The sequence below is a fragment of the Bos grunniens genome, chromosome 24 (assembly GCF_055505025.1).
Source record: "Bos grunniens cultivar Pamir isolate PY7600 chromosome 24, Bosgru_T2T1.0, whole genome shotgun sequence".
NCBI lineage: Eukaryota > Metazoa > Chordata > Mammalia > Artiodactyla > Bovidae > Bos > Bos grunniens.
The window spans coordinates 48,376,933-48,396,032 of NC_141188.1; the positions used below are offsets into that span (position 1 = coordinate 48,376,933).

Below are 19,100 nucleotides of genomic sequence, written 5' to 3' on the forward strand. Positions count from 1 at the left end.
TTTTATGAGTGGAAAAGACTGTCAGACTTACAAAGTAGTTTTATTCACTCACAGAGACAAATAGTTTCGTATTAACTTTTAATGACTTGCTGTCTTCTAATGAATTTGCTAGGAACTGCTGGGAATTGCACTCAGATACACTGAAGAAAGGTGATGGATTATTAAATTTGGGATTGCTTCAACCTTTTACCTTTAGTGGTTTCAGACGCTTTACCCAAATCATCAGGGAAAGAGAATTAAGAGAAGTAAAGCTAAATAAGGCACTCGAGGGAAGAAGCTTAACTTAATGAGACAAGTTGTTTCAACCTCCCTAATGGTAAGTAGGAGGCTCCTGAGCCTTTTACAGTGGCTCAACTGCTGTGCAGTGACACGTTTAGCCAACTCCTAAAACACCTGGCTGCCTCTTTTCTCTACTCCAAAATGTGAGATTCTAATTCAGAAATTTCATAGAGCATTTTACAAATATTTTCTGCTTGTATCATCCCCTCTTCATTTTACCCTTTGACTGCTTCTGCTGTTACTTTGAAAATCAGGCCGTTTTCACTGAAGGACAAAGCAGTAAGGCTTAAGGGGAAATGTCAAGCCCCTTCCTTTTTCCTGATGTAGGACCAACGGAAAGGGCACGAAGAGTTTTCTTGTTAGAGAACCAAACTGTATATAGGTAAGGATCCTCATTAGTGACTCAGGCATAACATAATAAAAGAAATCCCTCAAACCCCATCAACCCCATCCAAAAATAATCTGCCATCCATCTCAACACTGCAGCCTACATATAGGCACACAGCAAAGAGTCACACAGCTATTATCATCTCATCATATACGGAACATGATAGTCTTCTCAAGCTGCTTTTAACCAATGGAATAAATGATCTCACTAGCTTAATTTACTTTAAGTCATCTACTTAGTTAAAATATTTAGTATGTCCATTGAGGCAGAATTCATCACATCTTACCCTTCACAATTATGAGTAATTAAGCGCTCAACTATGAAACTGCTAAATGATTCTTGTCAGTGGGCATGGAAATGCCTTCCTGTGGGAGATGCAGGATTCAGACATTTATGATTAAATATTTTATTAAGTAAAAACCAATACTGGCCTATTACAGGGCCTTATTGTTAGTTACTACGAACTGCTCACAGCACAGAATGGATCCTTCAAATTTATTCTCTAATATTAATACAAATTTATTTCTTAAGCAGATCTTAAAATCCAACAGTTAGGAAACCTGATAAGGCCACTATGCTGGCCCTAAAGAACCACAGCTGATCGAAAGGAGAGAATAATGAGTGATTTATCTATCTCCCCTCTTGTCATCCTGCCCCCAATCCCATTTATTTGCTACTCTACCACGGAACTGGAATTCTTTATGCAACAGACCTCAAAATTGCTTTTCACTTACACAGCTAAACTAAAAACTCATTTGATTTAGCTTTGTTAATATTTTATTATATATTAACTGGGTATAAGACTTATCAGCTTGATTGATGTGTGTACTTAATTCCCAGGCAGTGCTTTAGTGCCTTCCCTGGAAGGGCTGAAACTGTGGGTTCCTCTGCATTTCTCTAAATGGGAACTGGTTCCACATGGGCCTGGAGAATAGGCATCTCTCAGCGAAGTGGCTCCTGCTTCTGTCATTGTTCTCTGTATAGCAGAAGATTTAGAGCCAAGGCATGTTCAGGATAGACTGAAAGGTAAATTATTTTCTAGGACACAGATTAAAAGTTTTTTTTTTAATAATTAACACTTCCAAAAATATGAGAAAATAGACACCATACAACTTAGAGGTGTTTGTACATTTCCTGCTGCTGCTGCTGCTGCTAAGTCACTTCAGTTGTGTCTGACTCTGTGCGACCCCATAGACGGCAGCCCAACAGGCTCCCCCGTCCCTGGGATTCTCCAAGCAAGAACACTGGAGTGGGTTGCCATTGCCTTCTCCAATGCATGAGAGTGAGAAGTGAAAGTGAAGTCGCTCAGTCGTGTCCGACTCTTAGCGACTCCATGGACTGCAGCCTACCAGGCTCCTCCGTCCATGGGATTTTCCAGGCAAGAGTACTGGAGTGGGGTGCCATTGCCTTCTCCGGTACATTTCCTAGGCGGGGCAATTGATTTCTTTGTTATCAGAAGTAACGTATCAGCAAGAAATCTGAGGATTTCTATCTCTATTTGACTATAAGTCCATCGAGGTACAAGAAACAAGAAAAAAAGGCATCAAGAAGGCCTCAAGCAGAAATCCTTGGCTATAAATTCCATGTAGGCAAAGGGAAAAAAACTATAAAAAAGACCTAGCCAGGGAGCACATTATTGAAAGGGATGGTAAAGAACACCAAGTCCAGCACATCCCGTTTTACAAGATCATCCGGCAATGCCAGCTGAGACCAAGGAGAGCAGGAACCCAGAACTCCAGAAAACCACTTTTCTAGGAAAAAACAAAAACAAAAACACAAGATCAACTTTTTACCATTTCTGCTGAAAATGGAACATGTGGAAATGAAATTACATGGCAGCTTAAGCAACTGCCAGAAGCTTCCCATTTGCCCAACATCAAACTACTGAGTCCTTTCCTTCCCACTCCCCAAACGACTCTCCCCCAGTCTTTCTCAACTTAGCAAATTCACCCCATTGCTCAAGCCAGAAACCTAGCAGTCATCCCTGATTTCTTACTTTCCCTCACCCTTCCATATCCCTTTATAAGCACATCCAATAACTTCCGAGTCCAAAAGAAAAATAAAAACGTCTCCAGTCTTACTTTCTCTGCTGAACCTCTGCAATAGTCAACTCGTCTTCCTGCTTTCTGCTGTTGCCCTATTATACCAACCCATCGTACAGGCAATAGCAGGAGTTTTAAAAGTACAGGCGAGATCATGTATGTCCTTGCTCAGCTTAAAAACCTTTCAATAACCTCTTACTGCAAAGGGTATAAAAGCCAAAGTCCTCTCTGCAGCCGGTGAGGCCTGGCCTCATCTGGCCACCGCTTACATCTCCATCTCAAGACACCTTCCCTATTGCTGACTACACACCAAGAAGGTCAGACTCCTTCCTGCTTCAGCCCTACACACAGTGTTCCCTCCTCCTGAAGCACTGCCCCATACTTTGCACACAGCTTTCTTCTGCTCACCTGTCAGATCTCAGCTTGAAGTCAGCACACAGAAGCCACCATCGCCAATCTCCCTACAAAGTGGACTTCCTCCTCACAGTTCAGCTCCATCTCATCTTTTTTCCTTTCTATCAACTTTCCAAGAGTCCCTTGGACTGCAAGGAGATCCAACCCGTCCATTCTGAAGGAGATCAGCCCTGGGATTTCTTTGGAAGGAATGATGCTAAAGCTGAAACTCCAGTACTTTGGCCACCTCATGCGAAGAGTTGACTCATTGGAAAAGACTCTGATGCTGGGAGGGATTGGGGGCAGGAGAAGGGGACGACAGAGGATGAGATGGCTGGATGGCATCACCGACTCGATGGACGTGAGTCTCAGTGAACTCCGGGAGTTGGTGATGGACAGGGAGGCCTGGTGTGCTGCAATTCATGGGGTCGCAAAGAGTCGGACACGACTGAGTGACTGATCTGATCTGATCTGATCTGATCCGATCAACTTTCCATAGTTTATAATTCTTACTCAGCTGTGTGTGGTTTGTCTTCCTCGCTACCATATAGTCTCCACTATGCCCATCAGTCTTGCTCATCACTGTATTTCTTACTTCAAAAAAAAAAAAAAAAATCCAAAGCGAAATAAAAAACAAGTCATGGGGTACTTCCTTGGGGGCTCAGTGGTAAGGAATCCACCTGCCAATGCAGGAGATGTGAGTTCGATCCCTGGGCTGGGAGGATCCCACATGTCACAGAGCAACTAAGCCCAAAGGCCACAACTACTGAGTCTGGGCTCTAGAGTCCAGCAACCGCAACTACCGAGCGCACACACCACAGCTACTGAAGCCCACACGCTCTCGAGCCTGTGCACTACAACAAGAGAAGCCACCATGATAAAAAGCCCGCACAGCTAGAAAGTAGCTCCCACTGGCCCCAACTAGAAAAGCACCCACGCAAAGCAAAGAAGACCTAGCACAGCCAAAAAATTAAATAAATAAATAAAATTATATTTAAAAAAGCCCAAACTCTGGGACCTTTCACTAGACACTTACTGAATAAATTCATTAATGGATGAAGCACTATATGCCTCAGTATCCTGATCCTGATCTATAACATGCAGAATAATGCTTACCTTTTTGGGGAATAAAGATGATATATGCAAACTTTTTCATAATATTTGACAGTAATGATAATGATTTTTATTCATAAATATGGGAAGGGTAGTGTCTGTGCTACTTAAAATAGGTAACAGTAAATCACTTCACATTTGTGGGTCTCAGTTTCTTATCAAATGAAGGAACTGAATCAGATTAGGTCTTGCAACCTCAACACTGACATTTTTTACTGAAAAATGCTTTATTGTGAGAGGAGGCTGTCTTATCCCTGTTGGATGTTTGGCAGCATCTATGGCGCTACCCACTAGATGTACTCTTTTCCCCCAGTTGTGACAACCAACGTCTCCAAACAATGGCAAATGTCCCCCTGGGAGCAAAAATGTCCAGAGTTGAGAACAACAACTAGATGATGCCCAAATCTTCACCTTCATGGACTTCCCTGGTCGTCCAGTGGTTACAAGTCTGCCTGCCAACGCAGGGGACATGGGTTTGATCCCTGGTCTGGGAAGACTCCGCCTGCGGTGGGGCAGCTAAGCCTGTGCCCGACAACTACAGAGCCCGTTCCCTGGAGCCCATGCTCTGCAACGAGAGAAACCACGGCAATGAGAAGCCTGCACACCACAGCCTGAAAGCACCCCCACTTGCCACAACCAGAGAAGCCAGCATGCAGCATCAAAGACCCCGTACACACCTCTCAAAAAAACCAGGACAACAAAAAACCTTGACATTCAATACAATTAAAATGAACACCAATCAATCTGACAACACAAACTACTAAAAGTTCAAATCAAAACAACAGCAAATCATTAAATATATCAAGAGATAATCCCATCAACACTTAATTGAAACCCCCAGAATATCTCCAGTGTCATATTAACACAGCAATTTTCTCACTTATAGTAGGCTACCCACTATCACCACTTCTGTTTGGTATTGTAGTTGGGGTCCCAGAGAGTATAATAAAGAAAAACAAATGAAAATACAAAGACTGGTAGGGGAGAAGTAAAATTGTCATTATTTGTGGTTGACACAATTATCTATGTAGAAAATTCAATTCAAAAGATTTTACAAATAAATTATTAGAATTAGCAAGTGAATGTAAGAAGGTCAATGAATAAACACAAGGTTAACATACAAAATCTCAATCATATTTCTCCATATTAGCAATGAACAATTAAAAACAAAATTAACAAAATACTACTTACAATCACATCAAACAGGAAATAGAAAGATTAACTTAACAAAATAACTAACCCATACTCTAGAAAATGTACTCTAGAAAAAAAAAAAAAAAACCCATACTGCTGAAAAATGTAAAAATAAAATCTAAATAAATGGAGATATATTCCATTTTCATACACTGGCAGCACACTATTATTCAGTAAGTTCTACCCAAATCTGTAGATTTAATGAAGGACCAATCAAACTCCTAGTGAGCCTTTTTGGTAGAAACAGACAAGTTGATTTCAAAATTCACATGGAAAGGATGTAGAATCTTAAAAAGGACTGAGTTAAAGAATGTATACTACCAGACATTAAGATTTATTATAAAGCTGTAGTATCCAAGACAGTGTGGAACTGCACAAATGTGAAACAGAGCCACACTTACATAGTCACTTGATTTATGTCAAAGCACTAAAATGTCACTGCAATTCTGTGAGGCTCTTGAAAGAATGGATCTGACGCAGTAAATGTTACAGAAACAACAGGATATCTGTAAAGAAAAAAGTGAAATTTACTTCACACAATTCATAAAAATCCATTCAAAACAAGCCCTAGACCTAACTGCTAACGGTAGAACAATAAAGCTTGCAGAAGAAAACATATGGAGAGTATCTTCATGACCCTGAGGTGGGTTAAGCACAACAGAAGAAAATACTGACAAATTAGACTCCATCAAAATTAAAAATGTCCTGTTCTCATACTATTAAGAGAATGCAAACCACCGACAGAAATAAGATATCTGTAGGACATATATCCAACCAAAGACTTGTATACACAACACACACAGGACTCCAACAAACCTCTAAGAAAACTATAAGCTTCAGAAAGGAGAAAACATTTGAATGGGGAGATCACAAAACAAGTTACCCAATGGCCAGTAAGTATGTGAAAAGGCTTCAGCAACATTACTCACTAGGGAAATACAAATTAAAACCCAGTAAGATACCACTATACACACCAGAAAGAATAGCCATAGTGACACAGACTAAGGAGAGACTGGTGGAACTCTGGTTCATAGCTAGTGGGAACGTATGACTCCATAAAATCACTGTGTAAAATTACTTAGCAATATTGACTAAAGCTAAGCAGGCACTTATCTATTATCCAGTAATTTCCCAGATAAAGACCCCAAAGAAATAAATGGGTATGTCCCCAAAAAACATGTAGACGAACGTTCATAGAAGCTTTCTTAAGAGCCAAAAATGGAAAAATCCAAATGTCCGTTATTGATCGAATAAATTGTGGAATTGCCATACAACAGACTACAATACCACAAGAAAAATAAAGAACAAACAAAACAAAAACACAGTACTGCTACATGCAACAGCCTGGATAAATCTCAAAAGTAGACCAAAATAAAAAAAATGCTACAACTGTATGATTTCAATCATATGAAGATTGAAAACTTGCAATATTGACAGAAGTCAGAGTAACGGTTTCCCTGAGGAAGGTGTGGTACTGACTAGCATAGAGAACCTTCTAGGGTGCTGGAAATGTTTTGTATCTTCATCAGAGTGGGGGTTATGCTGCTGTATCTATGTGTCAATTTTTACTGAGTTGTACACTGACAATCTGTATAATTTACTGTATAGGTTATACATCAAATTTTAAAAGATCAGTAATACTGTATTTATGTAGTTTACTCACCTAAACCTTTCGCTTACGAGTGGCAAGAGTTGCCTTGATCATAAAAGAATCTCCCAGTTAATTAAAAAATGAGTAGTAACTGACATTAAACTCAATTCGGTATTCCGTGATCTTCAAATTGGCATATAAAGTTGTTCTTCTGCATGTACTAATGGAACGCTTTAAATAACTCAAGTTCTTAAGTCTTCAACAATTTCTTATCTCCGGAGTGTTTTATTTTTATAGTCTGGACTTTAATTAAAAAGACTGCATAGCAGTCAGCTCTTTCAAAATGGAAAAAGCCCAAAGAAATATTTCTAATTTAAGCCCTGCTGCCACACTATTCTAGAATTCCTTATGCCAGGGCTCTCAGAAAAGATTCAGGAGTTGTGGTACAAAGGCAGCAGAAACTGATTTCTGTTGAGTTTTTTCCCCTCCCCTTCTCCTCTTCCCTTTCTAAGGAACTGAATATATTAAATATAAAACTTTTTATTTTTCTTAATGAGAAGGGGAAAGGAAAGCAATCCAACATTCAACAGAAACCATTTATGGGGATAAGAATTTCTTCCCAAAACACAGGAGAAACTGGTTTCTGCATACCTCTAAGACTTCAGAAGGATTCTCATACCTTGTAACAATTATAGGAAAGAAGTCATTAACAAAGTGTTCAAAACATAAAACTTTTTTTTTTTTAAGCAGCCTTCATCTCTGCATTTAAATATGAAAGCTATGATGTCACTTTAGTTGTAACAACATTTTAATAAGCTCCTAGAGAAGCCGGAGAACAGCTGCTCTTAATTTAGAAAATATTTTTTTCTGTGAACTTTTCTTAGGTTAAGCAATTCCATGTAGTTTTTTCCCAAAATTCCTGGGATCTCACAACTATACTTCTGAGAAAACATGTTATGGAAACATAACCATTGCTTAACAAATATGTTCAGAAGTTTTTTTTTAAATTTAACTCATAAAACCTGGAAATAACCAACAATCAGAAATGCATGACACTTTTTAAAGTGGAAAATGCTCTGGGAATCAAGTATGTTTTAGAAGAATATTTAAGCATATAGAAAAACTTAAAAGGCAAGTAACCACACAGCATATATACATTCTCAGTTTTGGCTATATATATGTTCCTGGAAACAAACTAGTTGTATGTTAAAATATTAATTGTCGATCAAACTAGTCGTATGTTAAAATATTAATTGTCGATCTCTTAGGTGGAGAATCATGGGTAATTCTGTTTATTCACATTTCTTTTTTGAGCATTTCAAAATTTCCACAATGATGTATTACTTATTTTTGGGCTTGTTAATGCTAAGTTCATTTAGATTAAGTGATCTGCTTACCCAGGTAGCATTTCTCCTAATAGATAACATCAAATTTAATTAAAATTGGTCCATTACTAAAATGCTCAAGCTTTTTTCCCCTAATACATCAGAAGATAAAAAAAGACCTTCCTACAAGGTGGTATAAGACAACTGAGAAAATGAATGAACTAGACCTACAGGTATTCATATTGATGAATCATACATTGTTTCTAGAGAAGAAAGCAAACTGATGAATATATAAAGTATAAAACATGCAAGATAATATTATATATTGTCCAGAAATACTTATGTATGTGTTACAAGTATAAAGAAATGCGATAATAAACACAAAATTCACCATCCGGATTACTTTTGGGCTTTGGCTAACAAAATTGAGGAGGGATACATATGGGATAGCAAACATGTTGATAACTTATATTTCTTAAATTGGTTGATAGACATATGGGTATTTATTATATTATACTTTATACCTTTTCAGTTCAGTTCAGTCACTCAGTCGTGTCTGACTCTTTGCGACCCCATGAATCGCAGCACTCCAGGCCTCCCTGTCCATCACCAACTCTCGGAGTTCACCCAGATTCACGTCCATCTAGTCAATAATGCCATCCAGCCATCTTATCCTCTGTCGTCCCCTTCTCCTCCTGCCCCCAATCCCTCCCAGCACCAGGGTATTTTCCAATGAGTCAACTCTTTGCATGAGGTGGCCAAAGTATTGGAGTTTCAGCCTCAGCATTAGTCCTTCCAATGAACACCCAGGACTGGTCTCCTTTAGAATGGACTGGTTGGATACCCTTGCAGTCCAAGGGACTCTCAAGAGTCTTTTCCAACGCCACATTCAAAAGCATCAATTCTTTGGTGCTCAGTTTTCTTCACAGTCCAACTCTCACATCCATACATGACCACAGGAAAAACCATAGCCTTGACTAGACGGACCTTTGTTGGCAAAGTAATATCTCTGCTTTTTAATATGCTATCTAGGTTGGTTATAACTTTCCTTCCAAGGAGTAAGCGTCTTTTAATTTCATGGCTGTATACCTTTTAGTACTAGGCAAAAGGAAAAAAGACATCAGTGGCTTTTAGGATTTGAATGTCTCATAGACTCCAAACCCAAATCACCTCTATTCCCTACTGGTGGTTCCTATCCTTCCCTAAAATCAATCCTTTAAAATTCAGTGCTCTCAATTTTATTCAGACATTTTAGACATATTTGTGTAACATGGAAGGCTGATATATTTGCCTATGGGTAATATGCCTCTAAAGCTAGTATTCAATGCAACAGGATTTAAAATCCAATGTATATTCTCATTATAAACCTGAATAGTAATTTAACTAATTGGTGGTTCATCTGAGATGTCTATATTTGCCACTCACAATCCAAACAGCTGTAGTCATTGGTTGGAAGGCACAGTCTCTGTGGAGACATCAATATGCAAAGAAGGGCAAGACCTAAAATCCTTCTGTTAACTTTCCAACCAGCTGTTAAGTGCATTTGTGAAATTAGAGTTGACTTATAAGTGCACTATAATGCTTTAAAATGTAGTGTTTAAAAAAATCAATATGGTTAGGGAAGTGTACTAATTAAGACAGCATCCGAGCAATTACAAATTCAGTATTATGTCAACATACATTTTTATTACCCTGAGTCTAGTATTTATCTAAGACAGAGACCTCCCAACTTCCTATTAAATATGTCCTTCCCAAATTACCAGCTAAAATCAATCAATACCTTCTCCTTGAATTCTGTGGTTCAAGAACTGAATAAAATGTAGTAGGGGGTAAACTCGGAAGGAAGAAATAATAGCAGATTCTCCATTTCAAATGAAAACTGCTTTTGGTATAGTTACAAACCTTACTTAAGGAGCAGGTGAGATAATCCCCTTGTACCTCTATACCCAAAGAAGCTAGAACAGAAAACTGAAGTAGGTGAAGGAAAGAAATTTTAATACTCAAGTTATCTGGCATAGTAGTGGATCTCTGGGAAATAATGTCTGAGCAATTATAAAAGTGAATTTGTTTTTATTTAAATGAAGGCTTGACTATCACAGACACCGAGAGTCACAGACAAAAGTGCATTCAGTAGTGTTATTTCCGGCCACACAGACTGTACATGAGGACAGCCATCTTCAAGATCAAATAATGTGCCCAGATGTGTGAACCTTGTAACAAGTTTTAACATTCTGATTCTAGGACATATATTTACATCAAGAAGTGAATTCTACATCAAGTATAAGTTAGAGTGATTCTTGAACACCTTTGCACTGGTAATAAAATGATGTTAAATTCCAAAAATTTACTAAGCTGTTAAAGAAATCTTTTTTAAGTTAAAGTACATCTATGCAATGTGTAGGACTACTTAACTTGTCATAAATTTAAAGGCAAATCACACTGCTTAATATCCAACAAGTAAAAGGCAAGATAAAAAATGAAAAGTTTATAAAAATGAAAAATCCAAGGGGAAAAATTAAATCAGTCTCACTCTAGAGCAGATTTGCAAATAAATTTTGACTCAATTTATTTTAGGAAGTAGAACCAGTATGCAGCTTGCCTTTTGGAAACAGCAGTGAGAAGGTCCTACAGGTAAAACACACACACGCAAGAGAAGATTTATAACATTTTACCTGTAGGCTATGGTTCTCCAATTTCTACCAACAGCCGCTGGAACACCTCCACTTAGAGGCCCACAGTTCAAAGGACCTCACCCTAAACGCATCACCTCCTGAGCCCACACAGAGCACATTCTCCATTACACACACTTAGACATCTCGATGTCCTCCCTGACTCACTGTTCTACTTCACCCCTGACCCAACTGTCCATCAAGTCATGTTGACACTACCAGAACCTAATTTTCTTCTTCCCTACTGCCCAAAATCCCAGATCATCCAACCATTATCACTCATCAAATACTTTGTTTGAAAGTATGGTCAAACCTGACAACTTTTTTTGGTAGCCTGGATTCTCACTGGAGGGAGAATCACATTTACTATTATGGGTGAGTCAGCCTGGATATTATTTTCCTTCAGAGATCACAGTTAGTGAAGAGTCACAGGAGTGACAATAAAAGATAAAACTCTGAGCTTAACAGCTGCAATTTGACTGTGAATTTCTGCCCCAGAATATTGATCCTATAAATCAGAAAAACTGCAGTGATCACTGCGTTTTAACATATTGATAATTAAAAAAAAAAAACTAAGACAGTAATAAATATTATTTAACATTGATCTTGAAGTGATCTTTAAGATATTTGTTCTCACGTACAATCTAGGTGGCCGAAAGTAAAACATGTATAACCTTACATGACAAAGACTTGAGAAGAAGGGGGTCTTCCCTGGTGGCTCAGTTGTAAAGAATTTGTCTTCCAATGCAGGAGACACAGGTTCGATCTGTGACGGGGAAGATCCCACATGCCTCAGAGCAACTAAGCCCGTGCACCAGAGCCCAGGAGCCCCAACTACTGAAGTCCACATGCCACAGAGCCTGTGCTCCACGAGAGAAGCACCTCAATGAGAAGCCCTCTCACCAGAACCAGAGGGTAGCCCCTCCTCACCACAACTAGAGAAAGCTCACACAGCAATGAAGACCCAGCACAGCCAAAAATAAATAAATATATGAATAAAATTATTTAAAGAAAAGAAAAAGAAGAGAACAAGTGAGTATATGATCACATGAAAAATAAATAGCTAAAGACTCACCGGAAGGCTTGATTCAGAATTTGATAATGAAAATGTTCTGGTGCCAATCCTATGACCACAGCATTAGGATCGCTTGTCTGTATTCCTGAAAATGTGAAGAAAAAATTACTGAAAAATGCAATTAACAGTAATGTCACGATTTATAATAAAGCAGTTTTAGGCAACCAAGTCCGAATTTTTGTTGTAGCAATAATCTGAAGTTTAAGAGATTATCCTGCCCAGTATACTTTGGAAGTATGAGCTATACTTAAAAGAAAAAAAAAGGTCTCCTAGTAGTTTTGTATATTACTTTTGCAGTCTTACCCTATTGAGTAACTAGAAGATCTGAACTAAAACTTGTAACCTGATGTTCTCAAACAAGTAACAATTTGTAACTTCAAAAAGCTTTACTCATTAAAATCAACAAGAACAGCCACAGTTCTCTATGAGCTATCAGATCAATAGCAACTGATGAGGGACTGGAAAGCTAAGAGGCAAAGAAAATTAGACTTTCTGAGCCACATAGCTGAGGCACACACAGTCGTGATAAACATGGAATGCACTGTAGATCCTACAGCTTTCTACACGACACCTAATCCACATTTAGTTCCACAAATATCATTCTATAATGAAAACATCTTTTAAGGCCTTGGTACCTGATGACAAGACTTTAGATACAAGAACCAAACGAGGGTATTCACTATCACAGTTACTAAAACTCTGATTGAAGGGTCTGTGCATTATTCATATGCCGATTCCTATTTGCCTCTCTTATTGCCTGCCTTTAAGCATTCTCATTATCAATTCTACCAAAATGTGAGGAGTAGTAGTAGAAAGAGCAGATAGTCAAGATTTTCAATTCCCTCCTAACCGGCAGCCACGAGTACTGAGTAATTGGTTACAGCTTGTTGAAGGGAGAAAATAAAATCAGTGGCTATAGTGAAAAGCTGAAGTTTTTGTACACTTTTTATTTTCTCCATCTACCACTAGCTAAGATATTCAATATTAGCCAAGATATTTCCATTCCCTTCAAAAACCCATCGACTCTGGGTATTTCCATATTGCAAGTTCAGTCTTACACTAAATAACAAAGATTTCTTCCAGACCAGGGATTCTGCTTAGATGTGCCAACTCTAGCTCACTGCTGCACAACCAGAATCTTTCTTCAAATAAAGTAAAAGGTCTGGATAAGACTGTTTTGCAGTACTTCAGCTGGCCCAGAAATATAAATATACTAATTACAGAGTGTATGTGTCATTATTTTTGGCAGCCCAGTTTCTGAATATCATTTTCACAGCCGGGGAATCCACTAGCTCATAAGGCTTGGTGAGGAGCAGATCTCACCCTCGCTTGAAAACCCTGCCTACTTGTATTTCCAGCCTCTCTGCAGCTATGGGTACTGGCTTGAGACGGAGGTTCTGCCAATCAAAAGCGCTCACCCCAGGCTCTTCAATGGAAGCTAGGAACATAAAGCAACTGGGAGAATGCCACTGGAAATTCTGAGGCAGGAGGGCAAACTGGAACTTCCAGTCTCCAGTGCCGCTGGGGTCAACAAGCCAGCTGCAGAGGGCAGTGTGCAGAGGCACACTGGGGACGCCAGATCAGCTCTGCACGCGAGGGGCTGCATACTGCTCCTGGGGCACAACCCCGGAGACCTACCCCAGCCCCCACTGGGCGGTTAGTTCTACAGGCCACCCAAACAGTCTTTTTTGTTGTTGCAGACACATAAATGATGTTAAAAAATGGAAAGACTAGCTCATAATGAGTTCTGATGTATCCATCACCCAGCTTTAGCAGTCACCAACATTTTGCCTTTTCATACTGTTCATGGGGTTCTCAAGGCAAGAATACTGAAGTGGTTTGCCATTCCCTTCTCCAGTGGACCACATTCTGTCAGACCTCTCCACCATGACCCGCCCGTCTTGGGAGGCCCCACAGGGCATGGCTTAGTTTCACTGAGTTAGACAAGGCTGTGGTCCTAGTGTGATTAGATTGACTAGTTTTCTGTGATTATGGTTTCAGTGTGTCTGCCCTCTGATGTGGAGAAGGCAATGGCACCCCACTCCAGTACTCTTGCCTGGAAAATTCCATGGATGGAGGGGCCTGGTGGGCTGCAGTCCATGCGGTCGCTAGGAGTCGGACACGACTGAGCGACTTCACTTTCACTTTTCACTTTCATGCACTGGAGAAGGAAATGGTAACCCACTCCAGTGTTCTGGCCTGGAGAATCCCAGGGACAGGGGAGCCTGGTGGGCTGCCATCTGTGGGGTTGCACAGAGTTGGACACAACTGAAGCGACTTAGCAGCAGCAGCAGCAGCTCTCTGATGCCCTCTTGCAATAGTACTTTGGCTACCTCATGCGAAGAGTTGACTCATTGGAAAAGACTCTGATGCTGGGAGGGATTGGGGGCAGGAGGAGAAGGGGACGACAGAGGATGAGAGAAGGGGACGACAGAGGATGAGATGGCTGGATGGCATCACCGACTCGATGGATGTGAGTTTGAGTGAACTCCGGGAGATGGTGATGGACAGGGAGGCCTGGCGTGCTATGATTCATGGGGTTGCAAAGAGTTGGACACAACTGAGCGACTGAACTGAACTGAACATTTTGCCAATTATATCTATGATTCTCTCCATTTTCTAAAGTCTTTGAAAAGTAAACCCCAGATATCCATCATCTCACCCCTTCATATTTCAGTATATATCTTTAACTGATAAAGACCTTAAAAAAAAAAAAAAAAAAACTTTAATATTATACCATCAAAGTTAACGATAGTATTTTTTTATTCATTTATTTTTGGCTGCACTGGGTCTTCATTGCTGTGTGTAGGCCTTTCTGTAGTTGTAGAGAGCAGGGCTTCTCTCCAGTTGTGCTATGTTCTTATTGAGGTGGCTTCTCTTGAGAAGCACGGGCTCTGGGGCGCATGGGCTTCACTAGTTGCTATCCCGGGATCGAGAGCACAGGCTCAACAGCTGTGGCCCATGGGCTTAGTTGCTCCATGGCATGTGGGATCTACCTGGATCAGGGATCGAACCTGTGTATCCTGAATTGGCGGGCAGAGTCTTTACCACTGAGCCACTAGGGAAGCCCAGTTATAATTCTTATTAATCACTCAATACCTAGTCCACATTTGAATCTCTCCAAATGTCTCAAAAACGTCTTTTTATATCTGATATGTAATTGACACCCAAAAAGGTCCACATATAGTATTTCATTATTATCCTTTACTTCTCATTCTACAGCAACAGTCTTCTGTCAGTCTTATCTACTAAAGCACCTAGATCTTGGAAAAAGTCCTACTTTCTGGATTCAACTGGTTGCTTATGATTATCATTTAATTTGTTCCTTTACTCTTATTATTTCATACAAACCAGTAACTGGATCTAGAGATTTTGTTAAGTTCACATTCAATTACTAAGCAAGGTTATCTCATAGGCGATGCTCTATTATATCACATCACGAAGCACAAGGGATCTGGCTGTTCATCTAGTGATGCTAAGACTGATCAGCTGGTTCAAGTGGAGTCAGCATGATCCCTCCATTCTGAACCTCATCAATTCTTCACCTACTGTGTTTAAAATCTGTTGACACTGTTGCCTATTTCACTGGGGTTTGGCAAATGTGATTTTCTAATTCTGCCACTCTTTCTGCATTTACTAGCTAGAACTCTTCTATAAAGAACTTACTCTCATCAAATGTTTAGTTACTCTAAAATACACTTAAAATAGGAAAGGCAGGATAAATCCTTGTTTCATTTGCCAATTTTCAGAATGAGTTACTGCCCTGCTGCTGCTGCTGCTAAGTCACTTCAGTCGTGTCCAACTCTGTGTGACCCCATAGACGGCAGCCGACCAGGCTCCCCCGTCCCTGGGATTCTCCAGGCAAGAACACTGGAGTGAGTTGCCATTTCCTTCTCCAGTACATGAAAGTGAAAAGTGAAAGTGAAGTCGCTCAGTCGTGTCCGACCCTCAGCGATCCTATGGACTGCAGCCTACCAGGCTCCTCCGTCCATGGGATTTTCCAGGCAGGAGTACTGGAGTGGGGTGCCATTGCGTTCTCCGGAGTTACTGCCCTAACAACCTCCAATAGTGACCAATGAGTTTTGTGGGGTTGAGTATCATTTTAATCATTTTGTATATAAGATGTGTTGCAATCTATTACAATCATTATTCTTTTTGATTCTCAAATTATCCCTTCAAATTGGCTTCAGTGTCCTTTAGCCATGACTTTATTAGTTTTCAATAATTTCCTTGCTAAAAATTAAGTTATCCCAGCCTCATACAATCCCTGCGGATCCAGAATCTCTCATTTCTTCACAGAACTAAAGTAGGAAATCAGAGGAGCACTACAGTTTGACCACAGGGTTTCATTGCTTCTACGCCTTTTTAGATCTAGATAGTACGTATTTTTAAAAAGAACAAGGGAGTTGATCATAATATTTTTAATTCAAAATTAACACACACCTTATTTGATTTTTATATTTGTATTTTTTTTCACTTACACTTAAAGTCTGGAGTACTAATAATACTAGCATAACTACCACTTTATCCTGTAATGCATCTATAATTATAAAATAACATCAACACTACTAATAAACACTAGGACTACTAATGCAGTTTTAGGTTTCTTTGCAGTTCTTTTATCCTTCAATTTATGCCCTATGAATGAACTATCAGAATACTGTATTTTAAAGTCATGTAAAGTAATTCTTTGAGTGGTTATGTCATCAACTTTATATACAGTTCATTTGTTTTGATCTGTTTTTGGTTTTTAGGGATTGGCTTGTTTTTAACTTTTTGTCTTTTAAATATGTAAAATATTCACCTGGTTCCAATATCAAAACCAGATAATAACATACTTTTATTTAAAGAGATCACATCTCCTCCTCCTGCCCTCCCCCTTTAACCATTTTTACTAGTTTTTCACTTATCTTCCTTCAGCTTCCTTTCACAAATATAAGACAAATACTTTTATAGCCATAGCCATTTCCCTCTCATTTTCTTACACAGAAAATGTGTAAGGTTTTCTATACCTTACTGAGACAGAATTCGTCATCACTTGCCTTTCAGCCATAAAGCGTTCCTCCCATTTTGTGGACATATCCTAGTTTTAATCAGTCTCTTCCAGTGAACATGTGGGTTGTTCCCAGTCTTGTAAGGTCATAATGAGGTCCAAATAAGGTCATAATGAACAACCTTATTCATAAGCCCTTACACATATTTGCCACCACATCTTGCAGATGCAGTCCTACAAAAGGCCATACTGCTTCACATGCAATTTTGAGAGCTACTGCCAACTTCCTCTCCACAGGAGTTGTGCCATTTTATATTCCGTCAGATCTTTTAATAAATTTATTTTCATTTAATTCAGCCAAAGCTGATTCCCGTTTCTTACAAATAATAATTCTGACTGATAACACAGTTATATTTCCTGATAGTATAAGTTTTGAGGTTCTGCATTTATCCATGCATAGGTTTCCAGATTATTATTTACAAAGCTATAACATGGCTTTATAATTATGAATTTATAATTTATACTTATTTTGTCAATATTGTGTACTTCACTCTATCAGCTATAAAAAGAAGCAATGTGGCAAAGCTTCATAACACTAGGATATTTTTCCAGAGTTTTTAGGCTTTTTCCAAGAGAAAAGTTTTATTTTTCCTTGATTGAAAATATTTCATGGTCATTGCAAAAGCTTCACACTATATAGAATGACATCTATCTTTAAACATGTTATTTATCTAGTCAAATTAATACAGTGGCTCCAGGAATGAGGACAGCAATGCTCAGAGAAATCTTGACTTGTGCTTTTTCAAACTGTGGGCCATGATCCGTCAGTAGATTGTGAAACTAATCTGGATGGCTCTTAGCAGCATGAAAATTACACAAGTAAACCAAACAGAAAATGGGCTTCCCTGGTGGCTCAGATGGTAAAGAATTTGCCTGAAATGCAAGAGACCTGGGTTCGATCCCTGGGTTGCGAAGATCCCCTAGAGAAGGGAATGGATACCAATTCCAGTATTCTTGTCTGGAGAATTTCGTGGACAAAGGAGGCTGGCAGGCTAGTCCATGTGGTTGCAAAGAGTCCTGAGTGACTTTCACTTTTCAAACCAAATAGAAAACAGAGTACATGTCACACAGTAAGAGTAAGTATTATTTAACATGTACAAGTACACATACATATGTCCTGAATTTCTATGCAATGGGTTTCACTTACTGTGGATGGCAGTCAAAAAGGGTTTGAGAAACACCATATCTGTTGACTATTTCAGTAAGAGGAAATCTGAATAAATGCTTCCAAACATCCAGTTTTAAGAGTGACTTATAAGCAGATATCAAGAACTAATTTTTAAATCTTTCCAAATGCCTCCTACCTTTAAAATCAGGTAGAGCCCGATCATCAACCAGCAGCATGGGTCGGACTTGCTTCTGCTCTACCAAGTTTCTGGCTGCAGTCAGAGACGTGAATATTTCATCTTCAGAGATATCAAACTCCAGTTTTTTCAATCTTTCCAAGAGGTCTTGCTTGCTCTCTTTGGTCGTATTGGTCACAAACCTAACCATTACAGAAGTAGCACGTAACCTGGAAAAGCATAATTCAGGCGTCACCAGGCAGCTTTTACATTCTAGCACCATAAAACCTAATTTGGTAGCACTTGCCAAAGGTCAAAAAATGAAAGGTAAGTCACTGAGTGTTTTTATGGCCAACAGGTTTTATAACCTATACAAAACTGCTTACAGCTTATCCATACCCTGTGGGCCGCTTTATCTACAAAGGCTATAAAGGCTACCTTTTTAAGGGCCTTCTATACTTTTAACTGAATTTCACTACCAGGTTTTAAGCAAAGAAGTGAAAACAAAGACCCAAAGCTGAGTAACCACTGTACTCACAGAATGAGGTGAAAGTTATCTTGAGATTATCTACCTAGTGTAACCTTCTGAAGGAGAGAAAACTCAGGCCTACAGGATTAATGACTGGGCTCAGCTGTACACAGCTGGGCAGCTATAGGGCTGAGACAAATACTCTGGCCTGCATTCTGGACAGGGT

At 39.3% G+C, this 19,100-nt stretch overlaps 1 protein-coding gene across 11 annotated transcripts in view; it reads right to left on the reverse strand.

The window, feature by feature from the left end:
- The window catches only part of HDHD2 (haloacid dehalogenase like hydrolase domain containing 2), a 49,430-nt gene that overhangs the window by 11,442 nt on the left and 18,888 nt on the right, over positions 1-19,100 (reverse strand). For 7 of the 11 annotated variants that reach the window (XM_086373414.1, XM_086373406.1, XM_086373409.1 and 4 more), the window contains exons 3-4: positions 18,427-18,635; positions 12,070-12,154 (exon numbers count right to left, since the gene is read on the reverse strand). In XM_086373414.1, the coding sequence (XP_086229540.1) occupies positions 12,070-12,154; positions 18,427-18,635 (294 nt within the window). Of the gene's footprint in view, positions 1-4,262; positions 4,781-5,810; positions 5,916-12,069; positions 12,155-18,426; positions 18,636-19,100 lie in introns of those variants that run through there. The other 4 variants (XM_086373412.1, XM_086373413.1, XR_015154035.1 and 1 more) reach the window with 2 other exon arrangements.